General features: G+C 36.5%; 3 protein-coding genes across 3 annotated transcripts in view; 2 read left to right on the forward strand and 1 right to left on the reverse strand.

Annotated features, from left to right (window-relative positions):
• The window catches only part of psmc5 (proteasome 26S subunit, ATPase 5), a 168,693-nt gene that overhangs the window by 32,130 nt on the left and 114,733 nt on the right, over window positions 1-21,830 (forward strand). The window lies entirely within an intron of this gene.
• LOC102687045 (uncharacterized) lies at window positions 294-8,614 on the forward strand. The gene is made up of 7 exons (XM_006638168.3): window positions 294-380; window positions 2,490-2,625; window positions 3,668-3,778; window positions 4,071-4,127; window positions 6,422-6,589; window positions 7,313-7,426; window positions 7,746-8,614. Exons 2-7 carry the CDS (start codon window positions 2,497-2,499, stop codon window positions 7,779-7,781), a joined length of 615 nt encoding a protein of 204 aa, XP_006638231.1. The 5' UTR covers window positions 294-380; window positions 2,490-2,496; the 3' UTR covers window positions 7,782-8,614.
• Window positions 11,990-21,830, reverse strand: part of itgb3a (integrin beta 3a) — a 43,459-nt gene continuing 33,618 nt past the window's right edge. Inside the window, exons 14-15 of the mRNA XM_006638169.3 lie at window positions 19,431-19,597; window positions 11,990-15,915 (exon numbers count right to left, since the gene is read on the reverse strand). Of these exons, the coding sequence (XP_006638232.3) occupies window positions 15,844-15,915; window positions 19,431-19,597 (239 nt within the window). The 3' untranslated portion in view covers window positions 11,990-15,843. The remainder of the gene's footprint in view (window positions 15,916-19,430; window positions 19,598-21,830) is intronic.

The raw sequence follows: 21,830 nt of genomic DNA on the forward strand, positions 1-21,830 counted from the left end.
CTTGTCAGAGTCTTTTAGGACATTGGGATAAAACTTTTACTTTTAGTCTATTGTTGAAAAAAATCAGTGTTTCTTTTGGAAAAAAACAAACAGTACTGTACTGCCTTGATTTTCGGTATCCTTCACTGAAATTTGAATTTATACATTCTGGAATGAACTGTTTCCTCTCCTTTAGTCTCTCCCGTTACGTCCCTCCCTTCCCCCTCTCCTTCCCTTGTGTGTTACGAAATTTAAAATGTTGACCATAGACCCTCTCTCATTCCCTCCCCCTCTATAATATCCTCCCTAATCCCCACCCCTTTTTCTCTCTCTCCTTTCCCTCCCTGAGTTGAATAGTATCACTGTTTTCCTAATCTGTTGTCCTTCTTCAGGGAAAGCAGGTCAGTGGGTGTCTATTTGTCTGTGTCCTTCTTATTCTCTTAGATTACCAACATTTTCTTCACTGAAAAAAATCTACCACTAATGAGTGACGCTGAAAATGTGTGAAATTGTGCTTATGGTTTGGTGTATTCTATTGTGTAATTCTAAATGCGATTGTGTGTCTCTTTTGCTCTCTCTTTCCCTCAACCAATATGTCCAGTCTTTTGGCAGATTAATCTGTGCTGTGATTTATTAACTTCCTTTCTGTCCATTGTTCAGTGTGCAGTGTTTATGTGCTGTAATGCTTAGTTAAGCCAGCCAAAACCTGTACTATACTATTAACCCCCTTCTCCCTTGTCTGCTCTTGTAGCAGTATCATCTAGTTATTTTAAAGAGGAGTATTGCAATTTTTTTTATTTTTGTAATCTATCAGAGTGACTGTGGGCACATCAAAGACTGCCCAGGCAAGAAGCCAAACTCTTATAAAATTCTAAAAAGCCATGCTTTAGATGCTGCCTGAGCATTTCACCAACAGTCCGGGCAAAAAACCAAGTTCTGAATTCTGACAATATGTTTTTTTCTATGTTAGTTAGAACGTAAAATGCTTTTGTTATAGTAGGTCATCTACATGGGATATTCGCTGTATGCAACTGCTTTTTGCAGATCTGTTGATAAAGGATGATTTTCCTTTAATTTGTAGTTCTTTTAAAAATGTACATTCCTACCATGGGACCGTACTATAACAGTTTTACTTTACTTCTGCAACAGCTCATATTAGAAATTGCACATTTTTTATATAGTTATTACTGTACTGTATATTTTCTTTCTATATCGCTGTTTTACTAGTCTCTATTGCCATATGAATATTCTATTTTAGCATATGTTCACTACAGTTCTTTATCTGCTGTGATTCGTGTAATTCAGTAGTAGTAGTATGGTAGTTTTTTTGCAGGTATTAATGCAATAATACTTTAATTATGCATCCATCTATTTTCTAACTTTTAATACTGCCAGCACACACCAGGAGTTGAACCCATAGCTTTGGTACTGTAAGGCAACAATGCTTACCTCTGCACCAGCATGCCACCCAGTAATGAATTAATACGGTAGCAAAACTTTACACTGTAAAAACCTGTTTTACACTTTTAATCTTTCTTTCTCCTTTTCTGTCTCAATTGTTATGGCTCTTATTCCACAAGTCTCTGTTGTCCTTTTGAAAACAGGTTTTTCAGAATCTACTGTATCTAGCCATCTGTCTCTCTCTCTCTCTCTCTGATTTATTTCACGTGTTGCTTGGTTAAGAGAGAGGATGAACTACTGCACATACTGATTTTGTTCTTTGGACAATAGTTGTAGAGATTCATCTTGACAATTTAATTGAAAAGGAACTTTATTAGCATTTGTGTAACATTTGTCAGCAGCGATGTCTATCTTTCCTATTGTTGTCTGCAGCTAACTTGTGGACATTCAAAAGATCTTTTGCTTTTGTTCATATATATGTGCTAATAAAATAACGGATAATATTGCTAATTTTTCAGAGGATCTCTGAGATGTACCATTTAATAGCTCTGGAGACAGGAGAACAGAAACAAGTTTAGTCCTAGTCAATTTTTTTCTGTTCTAGTATTTTTCCATCATGTCTCCGTTTATGAGAATGATTAAATATGACCAAAAAGTGACTGTTTTGTGTTTATGAAATGTGATTATACATTTTTGAACATTTGCCAATGCTGAATGTCATTTTTAAGTGTTACAACTGTTTGAATTAATGTTAAAGTGATGTTAGAAAAGGGCAATATTCTTCTGAATATAAATGATCAGTAAATGTTATTTCTACATTTTAAATATGTCTGTTGGTCTAAGACTTTTTTGGGGGTATATTTACTGTATGTGATGATAATTTTGCGATGTGATTCTTTGTACATGTGTGTCTCATATTGACACCCATCGATAGGTATATTCTCCATCACTGTTGTTGTGCCCAGTATTTCACATAGTCTCTGCACTGCACTGATACAATATGATTCTGATATGATTCTGATGACCTTAGTTTCATTAGAATGCAGTGTGCTGTGGGGCTGAAAAGTATCAATTCGATTTGTCTATACTTGTTTTGATACTTTTTTCAGTGTGGGCATGGAAGTCCCAGCTCCCGCAGCATCACCCTCAACTCCAGCCAGGAGAAATGGAGAGCCACAGACCACTGTGGTTGGTCGAACCAAACCATTGCATCGCTTCATCAAGGGAGAGCCTAAGAGCATAGGGGTGAGAGGTGGTGGGGGGCTGGAATAAACAAAAAATACTGTTGATTCTTATAAATCTAAAATGTTAAAACCAGATTATCCTTGCATACAACATTCACTGGCAATGGTATTTAAGGTATTTAAGTCCTGCTGTAAGCGATTCGGGTTATGATGCAATATTGTGCTAAGAAACATGCTCCTTTTAGGATGAATGCATGTCATCGCAGGTGACGAAGGTGGGGCTGGAGAGGCCAAAGTGTGCTAGGACAGGCAGTGAGGTGAGCTGGGCCTTCAGGAGGTGGATGGCTTCAGAGCAGGCAGGCGTCCAAACCCAAGGGGCATCCTTCTGCAGTAGCTGACGTAGTGGGGCTGTAGTGGCTGAGTAGTGTGACAGAAACCGGAGGTAGTAGGCAGTCATCCCAAGGAAGTAGTCGACCTGAGCTGGTGTGGTAGGCTCTGGGATGCGCTGAAGGGCCTCGATGTTGGATTGCAATGGGGTGAGGCCAGCAGGTATAAGGCGAAAACCCACAATCTCAAATGTGTCAAACACACACTTCTTTCCATTGAGGGTGAGGTAGTGGTGGTGATGCACTTTGAACACCCTTTGGAGGCACTCATCATGGCTGGCAAGGGTTGGGCCATGAACCACAATGTCATTGAGGTAGAAGACCACCCCAGGGATTCCGGCGAAGATAGTGGACATCACTTTCTGAAAACAGCTGGGGTGCGGGTTCAGTCCAAAGGACACCCTTATGTAGCAGAAAACGCCGATGTGTGTGACAACAGCTGTCAAGTTTCGGCTGTCAGGGTGGAGAGAATTCTGGAGGTAGCCCTGTCAAAGTTCCAGTTTTGTGAATACAGTGGAACCGGAAAACTATGAGGTGAGCTCTTCCACTGTGGGGAGGAGGTACTTGTCTGGTATTACAGCTTTGTTCACTGCCTTCAGGTCCACACAGACTCGTGTACAGTACATGTCCGAATTAAGTTCCGGTATGTGTCTCTGACTACAATCCATATTAAATACATTTACTGTACTGAATTAATCCCTCTTGTCTTTCTATTAGATTGCTGTCTTATTCCTGGGTTGTGGACACTTTGTTCTTGGTATTCCTCTGAGAATGGACAATACTGAAAACTCCTCCACCACCTTCAGTACTTTCTGGATGGGTATCATGGTCTGTCTTTCTTTGTGGTACTATACCGAACTTTTGCATTCTACTATTCTGTCTGGCTTTGTAAAATGTTTGCCTGCTATCCTGGTATTTTAATTTTGTTCATTACAAGAGAAAATGCACAGCCTCTAGGGAATGTGCACACCATTTTGTACATCAGAGTATGTATGAACTATACACTATACTGTCTATCTGAATGTTGTTAATTTGTCCTCTCCTTGTGTATGTTTTTCTCACACTGTGCAATGGTGCTTATGCAGATTTCCTTTGTCTCATTCAACCTGTTTTTCTTTAGTATATCACTGCAGGTCTTCTCTGCATCTTCTGTGAGAACAAGCCCTCCAAAAAACTGGTGAGTGAGTTAAAAAGTAACAGTCTGTCAACATGATTTTCCATATGTTTGCTTGTCTTCCTGTTTACTTTTTTTTCCCCCTTTTGAACACCATTAATACTCCTTTGTAACATGGGAACAGCATAACATGAAGTAATCAAAAGAGAGGCACATCAAAAACTGAAAGCAACTCAATAAACTCTCAGTTGTATAGATTAGCTCCATCAATCTAAATGTATTTGCTCACATACAATTATTATAATCTTGTTTAGGAAAGCAATTAAACTACCCACATGAAATACAAGAATGTTGTTCTTCTGTGTAGGCGAAACCATAGTCAGTTTCAATTGCTGCAGTTGGTAAAATATACAAAGTAGTATACAGCATATACTGTATGGCATAAACAATTTAGACTGTAAACCTTTTGCTCTGAAACTGTAATAGCATAACAACACAATAACATACTCCTGCTGCATTGCAGGATAGGTATTGCTCCTGGTGGAATAGGTACAATATTAGGTATTGCTCTAGGATAGGTATTACTCCTGATGGAAAGCAAGTTTTGTCTTTGCTTATGGGATCCCTTTCTTAGGGTCCTCTTTCTACAGTATCTCTTCTTTTGCTCTTGTGTTTTATCTACTTCAGAAAGCTGAATTGTTCACACCTGTAACATACAGTAGCAGAGGGATCAGGAGTTTTAATACTGGCAAGTTACTGTAGCAGGTTTGGCAAGTTGTTAGGATAAAATCTAGGGACACGAGCTGTGATCTTAATAATGCTTCTTGTTTTACTTTGTTGAGTGGTTGTCTACAGCAGAGGAGTGATTACCTATTTCCTGTACATATACTTGAGAAATATGAGACATTTATACAGTATGTGAATTCCATTCCTCCATTTTTCAGAGCAGACAGGGTTCTTTCAATGGATTGGGGTTTTCCTTTATTTGTGCTCAAAATCATGTTCAAAATAGCTTCACTTGAGATTTAGGATTTGTGCCACTAATCATTAGCCAAATTAAAACAAGCTGCTAAGGTGCCTAGTAAGGAATCCGCTACTCTGGAAGGAACTTTATGTCATACAAATCTACAAATGGCACATTGTGCCTGACAGTTTAGTCATTTATTTTTTATGTTATTAGTGAAATATGGGCATATTCTCCTACATTTAGGAAATGTTCCTGTGATCTTATATTGTTGCTACTTCCACATAATGTTCCCTAGAACATTAATGTTTTGGAATCTATTTGCAAAGCCGTATTTTCCTACAGTAGTTTTTTTTGACAAAGCTATTATGATCATATTTACCAAATGTAGTAGTAGTTGTTGTCCCTCAGTTAAGCCTACATTCTAAAAATAATACTGAATATGACTTCACGATTTTCACGTATCTTTTTATAAATATATATGAATGATTAATCTGACCAGAAAGAGTTAACCATACATTTTTGACACTCCCAAGTGAATCAAATTCTCCTGCACATCACATTTATAAATTATCCTGCATATCAATATTTAAATTGCAATCTCTGGTCTAAATGACATACATTTTAGCACTGGTATAAGAATGTAGACATGTATTATGACATTGTAGCAGATCCTTCTACTCAAGTAACATGGTGTGGAGGACCTACAGTACAGTATGCACATGAAATCTCCTATTAAAGCAGTGACTGTGCTGTTCTGTTACTGGTGGATAAATGTGGTCGAGGCCAGACCAATCCTGATGTTCCTAACCTTCCCAGTCCTTAGTCTGTTCCGTAAAGTTCTGTCCATTCCATTTGCCCTGTTTCTAACGTTTTAAACTAGACAGCAGATCCTGTTTGGCCAGGGATGTATATCACATACAGTATCAGTGAAATTTAATGCCTGACACAGTGGCAGTGGTTAAGTATGTCTCATTAGCTACTATGATACTTAAGGTTTGATTTCATTTATAGATTACCTTGAGATGTCATGATCAGGTTTTGGAGATTCTGATAAATGTTAACTGAAAATGACAAGCTTGATTTCTTCTCACCCAGAGTAAGCTGTATTCCTAACAGTCAGAGCTCTTATAATAGTAGAGAACACTAGGGGGAGCTTACAGAATACATATATTTTAAGTCCTGAGCATTTGTCTGTCCTAGAACTGTAGTGTATTTTGCTATTCCAAACATGCTTTCTTCATCTTAAAGTGTTACATAAAATTAGACATTATAGTAAAGTATTCTGTTGTATTCACTATGTGAAATCATGTTTGTTTTGTACTATATATAGTGTTTTGTCAGTCCAAGTGTACAGTATAACCTCTTTCACTCCCTTTAACTTTCTTCCTAGGTGACAGCTTGCCTTTCTGTGAGCATAGTGTCGATTCTAGGAGGAGCAGCGAATTTCTTTGTTTACATCAGCTCCATAGTAAATCAAGTTTTAGAGTACAATGGGTATTTTTACTTCAACACAACGGAAATTGACCCAGAAGTTGATCGTTGGATGCAAATTCACCTAGTGAGTCTGTTTCCTATTGTAATATCAACAATAACTATAATAATATTTTAATATATAAAGATAATTTTTGTTAATTGGTTTTAAACTTAATTTTAATGTAATTTCTCCCAGTATTATATTTGAGTCAGTTCAAATTGGCTTGTGCAAGGAAACGTTTATGAGAATGTATTTGGAAATAAAAAATAAATGGTCAAGGAAAAATAACACAGTGGGTTTCAATTACATAAGAGTTGTAAGACCAAAATAGAGACTCTGTACCAATGTGTTCTGTGCCAATGAAATCTAATTTCACAAGAAAATAAGTATCAGAGTGTGCTACAAAACAGCTGGACCAGATGATTCCATTGCATTGCATTGAAGAAAAGAGAAAGTGTATGAATCTGGTAGTCAAGCAAGCATTTAAATAGGGGAAAACCTGCATTAAGATTATGGTTGTTAAGAAATTTGAGCTTTGATAGCACTCTTTTTGTCTGATGTGGGTTTTCCTTAGAACACAACAGGTACTGTAAGTACTTCAAGTTCAGGTTTTGTCCATCGTATTTAGCATCGTATTTATAGTTTTTACTTTTTCAGCTTTTCAACTTTCTCGATAGTTGGTTTCTCGAGAACATTCTGAAAGATTTTGCATTGTTTCTCTTGTTTGCAATAGTGTTTAATGTACTATAAATTTGTTAATTCATCAGTGTGTATGTTGTATACTTCATCTCTCTTGATCTCTTTCAGGGTCAGATAATAATTACGGAGGCCATGTTTATGGTTCATTCTGTTGTTGCTGGAATTCTTCTTATTGTAATATCAGCCTTTGCTGGTGCTGCACTGCGCTCCACTAAGACACAGGTCACTATATTTTTATTAATTGTCATTTTTATTATTACTTTTACGAGTATTTATTGCAACAAGTATTGTTAGCATTATTTCCAATAATTAGATGTACTGTAGCATCATTAGAAGTTAAAACTGAAGCAGCAGTACAGCATCATGTTTAATACTGTACCTCTGTAAAAAAATAATACTGTGTTGTTATTAATGCTACAAATAATAGTACTGCATTTATCATTGGTACTTATGACAACAGTACCATATTATATAGGATTTTCTTGTTTTTATATATTTTCTAACATGATTAACAATCTCTTTCCTCTCTTTCTTTTAACAGGCTATTATCAGAATGCACAATCTTCCTTCGGAATAAAATGATAAATATCAATATTTTAAATCTACAGTATCTATGCTGTATGTATTTATCCTGTAACCTAGATTAATACGAAACACACAAAAAGACACAAGACAATAAAAGAGTGCATGCTGTGTTATGCTGACGCTACAAGTGTACTGTAAGACCAAAAATTTTACCTTGTGCCTTTAACCACAAAACACAAATATCTCACAACTAAAATTGCTATATTCAACCCAGTGCTATATTGTGACATTAAATTGTCAAGAAAAGATTACATTAAATAACATTAAATATTTGAAATAATATCTAGCAGATACTAGGAAGCAGTAAACTCCTAATTTGCCTTGCAAAAGTATTTACCTCTTCCAATAAAGTTACATTTTATAGAACTGCAAAGGATGTATGCACATCCTTAATCAAAATTTGAATGCCAAACTCTTAAAACTAATTGCTTTACTTGGTGAAAGAAGTTAGATGCCAAGTAATTATAATAATATAAACTCCCATACACATTTTAACCATTTGCTGTTTGGGCCAGCAGGTAGACCACAGGTTACCTTTGAACATTCCAGTCAGAGGAAAAGCTCAGTGGAAGTGTGAGATGCTTACCAGAAATGTGGCATGTCATTGGCTATCATGAATATGTTGTTACACACCATACCAAAGTAGGGTATTGTGCAAACACAAAAAAAAAAGAGAACAGAGATATGACAAGAGGCATAATAGCAGAATACGTTTGTAAAATATAGTGTTACATTGTATTGTATTCTTAATTTTTCATATACTTTTATATTGAACTGTTACAGTATATTAATTTTAAAATTCAATAAAAAAATTAAATAACAAAATCTCAAGTGTTTTTATTTGAATAGTATATATACTGTGATAGATAATGTGCATTGTAAGGCATGACTATGCCTCTGTTTCTTCTGTTTGTTTTCTTATCTTCCACCTGCCCAAGATGGCAGAGCGCAGATCCCAGGCGATTTGAGAGGTCCAGTAATCAGTGGAGCAGGATCAGCTGCTCAGCCTTCTCCAGACAGAATAAATAGAACTCCGAGCAGAAATGAAGAAGGTGATGAACATGACAAGATTAAGGATAAATGTTGCTGGATGGTTCCGGCATCTGCCCCGGAAAGGATCCATCTGTCACCTACTGTATCTGAAGGCTACCTACAGTACTGTATGTTTTCCAGTGTGAGATCTTCACCTGCTGCAGTGAAAGAAGCTTACAGTATTTCTCAGTTAGGCAGCTGGAAGAGCCAAGGCTGCTATTGTGAAAGGCTGATACTTTCTCCAGAATGGACGATTCCCAGCTAGAATCTGGAAGAGCTTTTATCTACCACAGCTCAGGGCTGTTCATTTTCTTTTCTCTGGAAGAACCCTATTTTTCACAATACAAGGCTGTTTACATTGTCCCAATGTTCAGCTGGAAGAGGCCTATTTTGGGCTTCTGTAAATTATATTAATACAAAAGGCTTTATTTTTAAAGTGTGTGGCGTGGTGTTTCACAATACGTACTTTTCATCAGGTTTGTATTGTTTCCTGTATCTGACATGTTTACATGTGTACTGTATGTCTGAGTGTGTGAGCTGTGTATATTATGTATTTATATTATGAACTCCTAAATACCTAAATAAAAAATTAAGTGATAATTGATTAGATTAGAGGTGACAGCCTACACATTCTCACATGGGTGTAATCAAGTTTGTGTTTCCTATATAAGGGTGAGCACACACTTTGGTACAATGGCTGAGTGGCAGTCATACCTGTGGTTTTTTTTTTTTGCTGCTTTCTATTTGTTGTTTTTTTTACCTGATAAAGCCTTCTTCCTTTCACTTTGCCAGGCTGGGTCTGTTGCAGTTTTAAGTAATTCAAAGACTTTTTCCTGAGTGTACGTTAATGGTAGCACCGCTGGGAAGCTCTGTTCACCCATTAAGCTTTTTTTTAAAGTTATTTCTTGAGTGCTTCAGCTTTGAACCAGACTCCATGGCTGATAGCCCAGCTCTCAGACATAAATGCCAGAGTACTCTCCCACATGGGTTCAACTCACTCTCTGCAGTCAGAGCTTGCCTTCTCCCCCCTCAAAGATGCTCAGATACCTCCTGACATTCTTTCTCTTGGCACAGAGCTTTGTTTAGCCCCCTGGTTCTCTTGCAGTGTCATACTTTGTTAATGCTTGTCATTTGCAGTATTTGATATCCCAAAGTACTTGGCCACCAGTTTTTTTTCTTATTTTGGCCTTATATTCCTACCCAGCCTGTGATCCTGGCCTCACTCACCACTGGGCCCTGCAGTAGGTCACAAAGAGTCACTGTAATACAGGTTAGATACATCATTATCTTTATTCAGGTAGGCAGGAGTAGTCCTAGACTGAGCACAAAAGGTCACCAGTGTCTGACTGGTTTGACTTTGACTGCTTTTACCTACAGTATGTATTTCTCTGCTGCCTTTTTCTCTATATCCCTTTGTGGTGATAAATGCCCTTTGGCTCTGAGTCTTCATAATCCTGATGTAGCTTTTGCTTGCCTGGGTGCTGTTTGAAGCATTCTTGCTAGTTACTACTTCCAAATGTTTATGTAGAGTCGGTAGAATGAGGATTTTTGTTTTCAAAGTGCCAACTCAAAGGGCAAGTTGCCCTCACAAAAACAAAACGACTCCTTCCTGCCCTACCCAGACTTTGTGGTCTTTGCCGACTTTATGTGATGCACACACAGAACATGCTGTAAGAGTAAAAACAGTATTAAATAAAAAGGAATAATTAAAGTAGATTGCTCACAACCAGACTTCCATCATGATAGTATTTAAATCATCCATGAAATTCTCCAAAATACAACTCAATTTTTCATGTACAGGGAAAATACCGCATAGCAAGTTATATTTCACTAAAAATGTCACTAAAATAGTTCTCAGATGTATTTAACCAGTTTTGAATGACTACTATTTTTCCACAACTGTAACTACTTATCAGTTCAGAAATATTTGCTCTTTAGTTTAAGTAGAATTGTTTTATTAATTTAAAAGATCAAAAATGATAAATTCTTCCTCTTAATCTCTAATTCCCGATTTGCAATGCATACTTTATAAACGAAGATCAGCAGTTTGCCTTTAATTTATGCTGTTTTGCTAAAAACATTTTTTTTCCATTATAAAGGGGATATAGGCATCTGCCATAACAATAAAAAACAGCAGAGGGAGCCATTATTCCAGAAATAGGCTGAAAACGCTCAGGTGTCTTTGCTTAGCTTGCTTGGTTACGGGGTAGCATGGTGGTGCAGTGATTAGCATTGTGGTCTTGCAGCACTGGGGCATGGACATGTATGTTGTGTTTTTGCAGTGTTTGCATGGGTTTCCTCCTGGTGCCCGGATTTCCTCCTACATCCGAAAACATACTGAGAGGTTAATTGGCGTCTGGAAAAATAGGCCCTAGGTGTGAATGTGGTTGTGTCTTTGTGTCCAGGGTAAAACGAAGAGGGTTATAAAATGAGAATTTAAAATTGCCTATTGAACTTCAAATTTGACTAATGGACCTCAATCAGCCAGGCTCTGGCTCCGCCGTGACCTTTAATGGGAAGAAGTGGTTAGAAAATAGATGGAAAGTACTGGTTACCTTTAACCAAAATCAATTATTTCATTCATTTCAATTATTATACTGTATTATTATTCTGTATTTCAGAATCTCTATTTATATACTTATTCATGCAACACAAATAGTAGCATTACATCATTTACATTGTTTGTACATCATAATATTCAAAACATGCAGCACATCAGGTTAAACCATTCTTTACTGAATGACATGGCTGGAAATACTAAGCATAGCTATCCCAGTTCAAAAAGGAACATTTGCTTATAACATTTAAGTGAGTTGTGTAGTAATAAGAAGTTGTAACAACAACTTTTCAACTTTGAAAGGGTTTTTTAAAAACTAATTTAATAATTTAACTAATTTAAAAATCCTTATGAAACCTAATCTTAGCCTTTCTTTAAGATGTGAATGTTTATGTTAATTTATTGCTGTTTTCTGCATTTACATATACAGTACGTGTTTGTTTTGAAACCGTTTTCCAGACTATCAGGTGACTTTTGACATAAGGAGATCCAATGCAATATAGATATGTTATATTGTATGTACATAGGCTATAAACTGTAGTATACATATTGCATATACATATGTGTGTGTACTGTAGAGTACATTGGTGATAAAAAAACAGGCTGAAATATTAGATTGTGCCATGTTTTATTACATTCAGTCTTGAGAAATAATTTGAGATATATGTTTATAACAGAGCATATACAATTGCAAATAATCAATTACAACAAGTAATGGCAATGGTACAGACCACATAGAACAGAAAATGAGAAATAGACAGCTACAGACAGCTAAATCCCTCTTTAATATACTGTACAACCATCTGATTGGTTACATAGGAACACTAGAAGATTACAAAAGAGAAAATGTCATTGTACCCTGGTGCTTGTGTTCTCTTTAATAGGAAATACAAATTTAGAAAACAGCTCTTGCATCCAGTGGTGACTATTTCTGTTTAGGAGTTCATCTAAACTAGTGCAGTAGCATGTTTATTGCTTGCTATGCTTATAATTACAATTTGCTGTATACAGTACCTATTTTTTCAGAATGTTTCACTTAAAATATACCACAGGAAAATACTTACATGTAAAATGAAAATGAGTTTTTGTATTCCCATGCACAGACATTCAACCTGAAATCCCTTTTCAAGTTGAATGTTTTTTTTTTGTTTATGACTGACTGAATCCCATTAAATTAGAAGCATAAAGACTAATAAAAATACAATAACTATATATCCAGTGTGTATGCGTACTGTATGTGTCATCCGGCTCATAGAGTTTCATCTATTCTCAAAAGAAAACATCAATATTTCCTTTTCATATAATTCTCCTATATCATAAATGTTAAGGATTAGCAGCACCAAATGTCACTTTGAGATTTTAATTTGCTATGCCATAATTTCAGTAGCAAGGCTTTACTTAAAATGTTTTTAAAAGTTCAGTAATCATTCATAGCCCCAAGAACAATACAATAAATAATTCTATTCTACAAAGCATTTCTCAGACCCAAAGAGAACTTCCTCATATGCTATAAAAACCACATGAAAATAAAGTTCAAAAGAAAATTATGCCTTTTCATTAGCATAATGCTGTGCTTTGTTTTCCAACAGTTACAGTAAATGTTCTGAGAAGATGCAAGATTACATAACATTCTTCAGCCTAAACCCCAATCAACAATCTTGTGCTAAAACACCTCAGAATGAAAGGAAACAAAACTTGACTGTTACAGTCACACAGTATATGGGGGATCACCATTTTTTTCTGCATGACAACGTTTTATGAAGTGCTAGATTATTTTTTTCTGCTTAATACTTTATCTCTTGTTTTCCTTGTCCAATTTGAAGTTCCCTGATGAATGCCAGAAATCTTAAAACATCTCTAAAACATTACGCCGTTCAACATTTTCTCTGAGGGAGCGGGAAGTGTTATATTTCATGTAATCATGTGCTAAAAAGCCTTCATACCAAAATAAAGAAGCGATTACCATACTCACACAAACAGCTAAGCAACATCAATACTGTACCATACTTATTTAAAGCACCTTAGAAAATAACTAGTTTGTTCTTATGGTAAATGAGGCCTGCAAACTCTAATAAATTTAGTTTCTTTGGTTTTTGGTGGAAGCTTAACCCTGGTGTCCTGGTTAAATTCCACTTCAGGCTTGCTTAATTTGGTTTATCTGTATTTCCACCTTAACTCAAATGATAAGATTCACAATAAAAAATAAATGTGACTGGACTATGTGTTGAAATTGACCTTTGAATCTGACCTCGTCCTTTGAATTAATCTAATATACAGTATAATTGATAGAAATGGAATTTCTGAAAAACAAATGCAATATGTCTGACTAATCTCCAACTACAAGTCAATGTACAAATGGTTACCTGTTACCAAACCATCAGATGATACTATGATCAAAACTAAAACAACAGCTTTACAGTTTTCCACTGCTTAATATAAAACCATAGTAAAAACAAGCTGATAAATGAGCACAAAGTCAACAATTATTTTCTTAATAATACAATAATGTGCCTCCTTGTACTCTACAAAGATGAGCTCAGACAGTAAACCTGTTTTTTAGACAGCATGAGCAAAGAGCCTACACAAAGGCTGCCTATTGAAAACCTCATTTGGTTTACACAGTGTCCAGATAAGATTTATTAAATAAAGGTACCAAAATAAAAAAAACAGTTCTCAAGGTCTGTATGTCAGACATTAAATTCACACTTTCTCTGTTAAAAGCAAATCCAACTAGCCTTCTAAAGTGAAATGCTGAGTAACAAAAGCTAAAGTTAGCAAGCAAAAAGGTTACATTAGGTAATGTGCATGATCTGGAGAAACAGTTTTGCTTTCACCAGAAATCGCTATGAATGTTAAAAATAACCAATACGTTTTAATTTTCTTATAAAACATTATTGAAAGCAACACTTGTGTATCATGCAGCTTTCATACAAAATGATTAAGTGAAATTTTTGAAATGGTGTTTTATATTTGGACCAAGATACTCACTTATAGTTTTGTGTAAATAAGATTTCAAATTGTAGTCCCAATATCAGGCAGTCAGAAATCAGACTAAACTACTAAATTATAGTTTACTTGAGCCTCTTCATTTTGTCTCTGGAAGGGAATTGTGTGCATGGCTCTTTCTGCTGTATTTGTAAACAGATAGCAAACTCCAGGGCACCTGATAAACTGCCCATCTGCTGCAGGCCAACATCAAATTAGTAGTTCATGAGGAATAAAGGCACCTATGAATTACAGGTAGATGTGTTTCAGGATGTTAATTGCATACTTAGGCATGGTGAGATTTGCTACCCTATTTGGCTGATGGCCAGCAGAGAGAGGAGGAGGCCGCAAAACGGCCACAAAAATGGAGATGGGTTGGAGGAGGGATGTGTGTGCTGAAATCAAGAAGAGGAGTTTGCTCATAATATATTAATCAGAACTGACATCGAAAACGTTTATGATTTAGAAGAGCCTGAGTGAAAAGTTACTTGGATGTTGTCATCCCTCCTTGTCATAAGTTGATTTTTAAAATAAAAACTGTGTTTGAGAGAGAGGCATATAGTACAGTATATTTCATTACAACACAGCAAGATGCATTTATTTGGCACTGCCTGGAGAATCTAAGCTCGAGTAATGACAGCCTACAGTGAATCCTAATTCAGAATGCAGCTGTTTAATATATTTCTTTGGCATCTACCTAAGAGGCTAAGGGCATTTCAGGTATTGCCTGTGAAAAGATTAAGTTAAAGGAGAAAAATGTTTTCACCTACTGCCTGTGGTAGACTGGAAGTTCACAAAAGGAATGGTATATACAGTACAGTATGTATAAACATTATACAGGTATGTATAATGTACAGAAGATGTAAGATGCTCTTTACTACTGTGTATCAAACACACTCCATACATACCAAACATATAAGTTTTAGATTTTATTTGGGAACTTCAGGATTTTTTTTAAGTAGGAAAGAATGAAATATTTAATTTCAACAGTACAGTTACCCCCACTTAAAAAGTGTTCACTTTTTAACCACTGACTCATAGGAAATGAACATGTCTTGTTCGTGTATCTCAGTTCTGACTGTTAGACTGAAACTAAACATGATTGGGAAAAAGTGTTACAAGGGGAAAAAATGCATCATTAATGCCAACTCATTCCAACGATACAGAGATTTGGACAAGACTTCAGTTGCTTTTTGAAGTGCTACATTAAAATTGAAATAGATCCTCAACTTAATATTAATACTTTTGCACTGCCCAAGCTTGTGATTGCCTTGCCCCAATCTTCTATAAGTATACCACGAAAAAAAAAAACAACAAATTATTTTACAACTAACAGAAGATTGAATCTAGCAAAATTCAACAACCAGATGAACTGTAACAGCTCATAGTCTCAAATTACATTCTTCAAACCCTGTGCCTCTATTGGCTCCAAGCTTGCAGGCTCCTGAGTTTCGATGATTTCTTATCAGCTGCCCTGGTCTCACTCTGCATTGCCTCGGTATGTCACGTTCGTGAAGGTGGAGGTCGCTCCTTTGTACAAGGGGTTGTTTGCCTAGAACAAAACAAAGGGTTATTTTACACTACTGGAATTGCTGAGTGGGCAATGTGGGGAGCGTAGTGGTTAGCATTGCTGGGGTCCTGGGCTCAGTTCCCAACCTGGAGTGCTGATTGCGTGGAGTTTGTATGTTCTTCTCATGTGTGTACGGGTTTCCTTCCACAGTCCAAAGACAAACTGGCAGGTAACTGGCTTCTGGGGAAATTGGCCGTGGTTTACATGTCTGTGTCTGTGTGTGCCCTGTGATGGACTGGCATCCCATCCAGCGTCAGCTGCTTGCCAGGATAGGCTCTGGCTCCCCCACGACTCTCTGAAGGTTTGGCAAGCTGCATGCAGACAAGTAGTTGGAAAGCTGGTGTGTGAGGGAATTCAGGAGATTGACTCTCATTCTGTTTCTTCCTGGTAAAGTTAACACTGGGGACAGTGCCAACATCAAAGCAGAACAAATTTACTTTTTGAATCGCCTGATATATCTAGACCAAGCTACAGTATAGTGCTCTTTGTCGCTATAATGTATGAGTGAAGAGTATTTCAATTGTTTGTTAAGAGGCTGTCTAATTCAAGTAAAACTCAGTGCAGGAGAAATGATGTAAGAATGATCTGATTAGGATATCCTGACCTGCTCCAAAATAAGCCTATTAGCAAATAACATATTAAAGGAAATGAGACATTTTTTCTTCTGTTCTTAATACACTGTAAGAGGAAATTCCATTGGCTTCTTAAACTTCCTGATCTTTGGATAAATCGTGTACTGGTTTTATGAAGAACAAAGCCAATTTATTTGGGTTATGGTTGTACACCTGCAGCGTCTAAGTTTTAGTTTGATTAGGTTAAGTCAAGAAAAATAATTTAATGTTTTAAAAAGTAACAAATAAAATAGTTTTTTTCAGTGTTTCTGTAGTACATGTCACCAAATGGGTTTCACTATCATCAAATAGAACATAAGATTTTAACACTGTGTGGTTCCTAATGTCCCAGTATAGCAATGGGAACAGTATACTTCGGATGAGACATAAAACTGTGGTCATTAAAAATCCCAGGACATTTCTTGAAAAGAGTAGGGGTGTTACCCCAGTGTACTGGCCAAATTTCCCATTAGCCTTTAACAATCATGGTCTCCTAATAAACCCAAGGTATGAACTGGCTTCATCACTGTGCTCTCCTCCACACCGATAGCTGGAGTGTATACTGACGCGCTATGGCGGCTGTCGCATCATCCGGGGGGGCCGCACATTGGTGGAGGTGGAGGGGGTCCCCATTACTTGTAAAGTGCTTTGAGTGGAGTGTCCAGAAAAGTGCTATATAAGTGTAAGGAACTATTATAATTATCATTTTTGTGTGGGTTTCCTTCAGGTGCTCTGGTTTCCTCCCACAGCCCAAAGACATACTGGTAGGTTATGTAGCTTCTGGGAAAATCGGCCATGAGCAAGTGTGTATACAGTATCAGTGGCCTTTGTGTCCTGGAAAGGATGGGCGTTCCATCCAGGGTGTATCCTGCCTTGCGCATGTTGAGATACTGTAGATGGATGGTTCTATGTGTAAAAGTTTTAGCCAGAAGGTGGCAGCAAACAAACACAGATGCCAAACCTTGATTAAGTGCCAAGGATTCTTAGTACCGGCTAAAAGGAACATGGATACCAGAAGAAAAACATAAGACAGCTTTCAAACAATAGATTAGAAAGGCTTATCTATGCGAGGAGGAATTAGAGAAAGCTAGATTGGTTTCCATATATCTGCTAAGAGCGCTCATTTTGTGGTTTTGTGTAGAAATAGTCAAGTCTTTTACAGTCATGGCAATTGGGTGTCATTAAAATTGACTTGTATTTGCACCCAAAGGAAGATGATGTTACAATGTTTGTTTTGGTGTATGTGCAATAACCTGGTGACTGTTAAAATGCATGCCATGACACATTTTCATTTCCAAAACTGTGTCCACAATTGTACTTACAGTACTACTATAACATTATAAATTATCTAAATATTCTAAGACAGGCTTTTCAGTTTTTATTATACACGGTATACTGTATGTAGTATGGTAATAGATTTGGAAATACCATGTACAAAGTCTGGGGGGAGACAAGAATGCTGTCAATTAATATCCTTGGATCCATGAACAGATTCTCTCCTTCTCTTTTATAGTTTACAACAGTATTAGAGGGTTAGGGCAGCCCAGTGTGTAAACTAGGAAAGTTTTATAATACTCTGTTATAAATCAACTTATTTGCACATTAAATGGTTTCTCCTAACACAGTTACGTCTAATTATTGTAAAGGTTTTGACACAACCTGTACAGAGAGACTAAAGGTGGTGACAGTGGCTCTGGGGCTCCAGTACTTAATTCATATTTAATATGTCTTGATCCAACAATTGCAACACTGTGTCTGTCGGCCTCTCATGACTCGAGATTATATTGGTTGCAGCATGTTCAAGATGCATCAGCCAGACAGTTCAAAGCTTCACAATTTATTACTCAGGGGGAGTGATTGCAGGAGCTTCTAGTTTAGAGGAGGACTGAATTAAAATTTTTTCTCACTGTTTATAAAGCTGATCATTATTCTGGTTTCTTACAGGACATGTTTGTAGAATACAGCCCATGAAAATGCTTAATTCTTAATCATCCACTATTCCAGATACCCAAGACCTTTAGTTGCATTCTGTTATTGGAGTTACTTTCCAGTCTGATTTATGGTAGAAGTGCTGGTACTGTACATCAGTCTTTAAAATCGTATCAAACAGCATGTCTTGATGCTGCTTAAATATTAGGAGACACAATACTAAAAAAAACGTTATTGTATTTAGAAGAAAGTATCAGTATGTTCAAGCCAACATATTAATAGGCGAGTACACTAATCTGATTATCAGTTATCACACAAATCAACCCCAGCCATACAATCATCAATATCTGTAAAATAGGAGATAGTTCAGGTACACAAAAATATTAATGGTTCTAGGGATTATGGGAATACATACTGGGCTGTCCATCAACCTCTCTGACCATGTTTCTTTTTAAATTGTTGAACAATACCGTCGTTCGGATGAGACGTTAAACTGAGGTCCTGACTCTCAGTGATCATTAAAGACCCCCAGGCATTTCTCGATAAGAGTAGGGAGTTATCCCAGTGTCTGGGCCAAATTTCCCCCTCGGGCTTTACCGTGGCCTCCAAATAGTCCCCATGTGTGACTGGCTTGCACCTGCCCTGCGATGGACTGGTGTCCCATCCAGGGTGTACCCTGCCTTTTGCTCCTTGCTTGCTGTGTAGGCTCTGGCTTCCAGCGACACAGTTTGGTATAAAGCAGTTTGCCAAATGACATGACTTGTTGAACAATACAATATACAGTATGTGTATCTGGGTATACACATTACAAAAAAGAAAAACAAGCATCAAACTGAAAATGATAAAATTAAGTAAAAGATCTATCATAAGCTTTAGACCTGAAGAAGAAAGCATTTGATTAGCATCCTCTTATTAATTTATTTCCTTTTCGGACTTCAAAATCAGCAGCTGCCTTACCGTATCCCATTTGGCACGGGCGCGCTCCTCTTCAAACTTGGCAAACTCGCGGCGATCATGAATGGTGACCAGGAGTTTCCAAATCAGCAGAGCAGCCAGGCCAATGAAGAGAATGGCTCCAGCCACAGACAGTAGCACCACCAGGATGTCAGCACCTGGGGGGCAGTCTGGAAAATACCATTCAGACTTGTCAATAACCTGGTTCAGTGCCTATAAACTGGGTTATGAAAACTTCAAAGGCTCCAAGTCATGGTTCTTCTGTAGAAGGTTATTCATTTCCCTTCTATTCCCTTACATAGCTGTACATAGCGCTAAATTGATGTAAAAATTTTAGTTAACTTCATGATTTTACGTAGTTTAGTAGAGACGACCATTCACAGAATAGGACGTCTCTTTTGCTTTTAGGCAATTGTCTTGTATAAACTCCACTACATAAAAAGGAAACATTTTATTGAAATGTATTCATGTGGCATTTAGCAATATGATAATAGTATATACTGTGGCACTGCCTATGTATCTCCTTTACTTATGTTTTAATTTTACTTTAAAGATCTCAGGATAAAATATTTAGGAATGTAAACTTGCCTCTAGCATGTATAGACTTGCAGATCACTGAAAGCGAGGTTTGTTTTTGAGAAGTGTCAAATGAATTTGGAATTCTGAGGCCACTTGTAATAGGTTTGCTTACAAGTATTTTAACTATATACTCATATTAATGAAACAAATATATTTTTAACTCAGTCTGCAATGCAATCTTTTAAATTAAGCTACAGGTATTAGTTTTTAGTATTAGTATTTCATTTAATCTACCATCTTTAAGTTAAGTTCAAAAAAGCTTTATTACATAAATGGTGTGACTGTGGCATGTCTTTCCAATCATGAACTTTTTTATTGGTGATAAACTAGGCTAAATATGAAAACTCAAGCAAATTGTTAAATATCCCAAATTTGCTGAAACCTGCAGTATCACATCAAGATGAAAAAAGTTAACCTCATGAGCTCTGCTGTAGCACAGCAGCTTCATACTTGTCTGGGATAATAACAGTGAACAGTAACAGGTTGTAACAGTCAGAAATAATCATCCAAAAAAGACACGCAACTAACCACAATTATTTAGCAATAGATCAAAATGAAGTCAGCACATGCTGTAAATTGCAACACTGTACATGCTTTTGAGTGTTTGATAGTTTGGTCACGGTTATTGATTATCATGGACTTTATCTTGGCAGACAGAATAAGCATGTCGATTTCTACTTCTTATTGCTTTAAGAAACAAGAGTTGTAGATCTTAGATACCCTATTTCTAACATGATTTTTAAAGTTATTTTAATATGAAAAAAATGATTCAGTTACTGGAATTTCAGTTTGTATATGTATTTCTGAAGCATGATTCTCCAGTATCAACAAAAGTGGGACTTAGTACCTCAAACCAAACTAACTTTTGCATTGATTATCCAGTCAGAATTTTTTTAGCAAAAAAAAGTAATCCTCTGCTGAACTATTCAAGGAAGTATTTTCTATGATTGTTACTATTGCTTTAAATATTATTGTTTCCAATCTTCTATTCTAGATATTGTTCTAGAATAATGTAAATGTGCAATGGTACATCCATTGCTAAAAAAACTCCTCTATTTCTTAAACACCATAATACTTTAGGCTTACTTCCAATCTGCATCTAGGTCTACTGTAAAAACGGGATACTGAGAGATCTGCAAACTCAACATTTTTCATGCTGATGACACCCAACTATAGATATTTATCTCTGAAATGAGGTGGTACTGCAACTTTAAATTGCGTGGTTTGAAGACACAAAGCAATGGCTGTTAAAAACTTTGTATTGTTGAATTCAGAAAGAACAGGTCACCCTGCTGGTATCAGATTAAATTATACTGAGCAAATGGTTCCACTTCTAGGTAAGACTGAAGGTTGAATTGAGAAAAATGGGTGGGAAAATGTTACCTATTTCTCTCAATCAATTTTAATATTAAGAATGCATCTAAAGTATTTCAGTTTAGAATTAAAATAATATGTGCTCTACATGGTGCTTACAGTCATGTGTGATTCTGCGATGCTTTGCATTTTAAACCATGTTTAAACTCAATTGTGCAAAATTATGGTGGCAAGATATTATCATGTATGACTGCATTATGTAGGTGATCCTTCATAGCTCAGAGTTGCTTCTAAGGTGCTGTTTAGAAGTTACAAAGCCTTATTTAAACAATGACCAACTTAATCCTAACTAGGATGCATGGTTTCTTATTATTCTAAAAATAATAAAAATGATTATAGGGGAGAAGGGCTTGCAAGCATGGGGGACTCTAAATTATTGTATATTTTATGTGGGAAGGACCAATGAACTCATTTTAAACTCATTTTAAACTAGATTAAAGCTATTGTTAA

The sequence above is a fragment of the Lepisosteus oculatus genome, chromosome 28 (assembly GCF_040954835.1).
Source record: "Lepisosteus oculatus isolate fLepOcu1 chromosome 28, fLepOcu1.hap2, whole genome shotgun sequence".
NCBI lineage: Eukaryota > Metazoa > Chordata > Actinopteri > Semionotiformes > Lepisosteidae > Lepisosteus > Lepisosteus oculatus.

What these genes read in the sequence shown, in the direction of transcription:
- LOC102687045 (XM_006638168.3), top strand. Translation starts at nt 2,497, where the DNA reads ATGGAAGTCCCAGCTCCCGCAGCATCACCCTCAACTCCAGCCAGGAGA. An exon ending in GAGAGCCTAAGAGCATAGGG is followed by an intron (nt 2,626 to 3,667) that starts GTGAGAGGTGGT and finishes TCTTTCTATTAG; the next exon opens with ATTGCTGTCTTATTCCTGGG. An exon ending in TGCGCTCCACTAAGACACAG is followed by an intron (nt 7,427 to 7,745) that starts GTCACTATATTT and finishes TTCTTTTAACAG; the next exon opens with GCTATTATCAGAATGCACAA.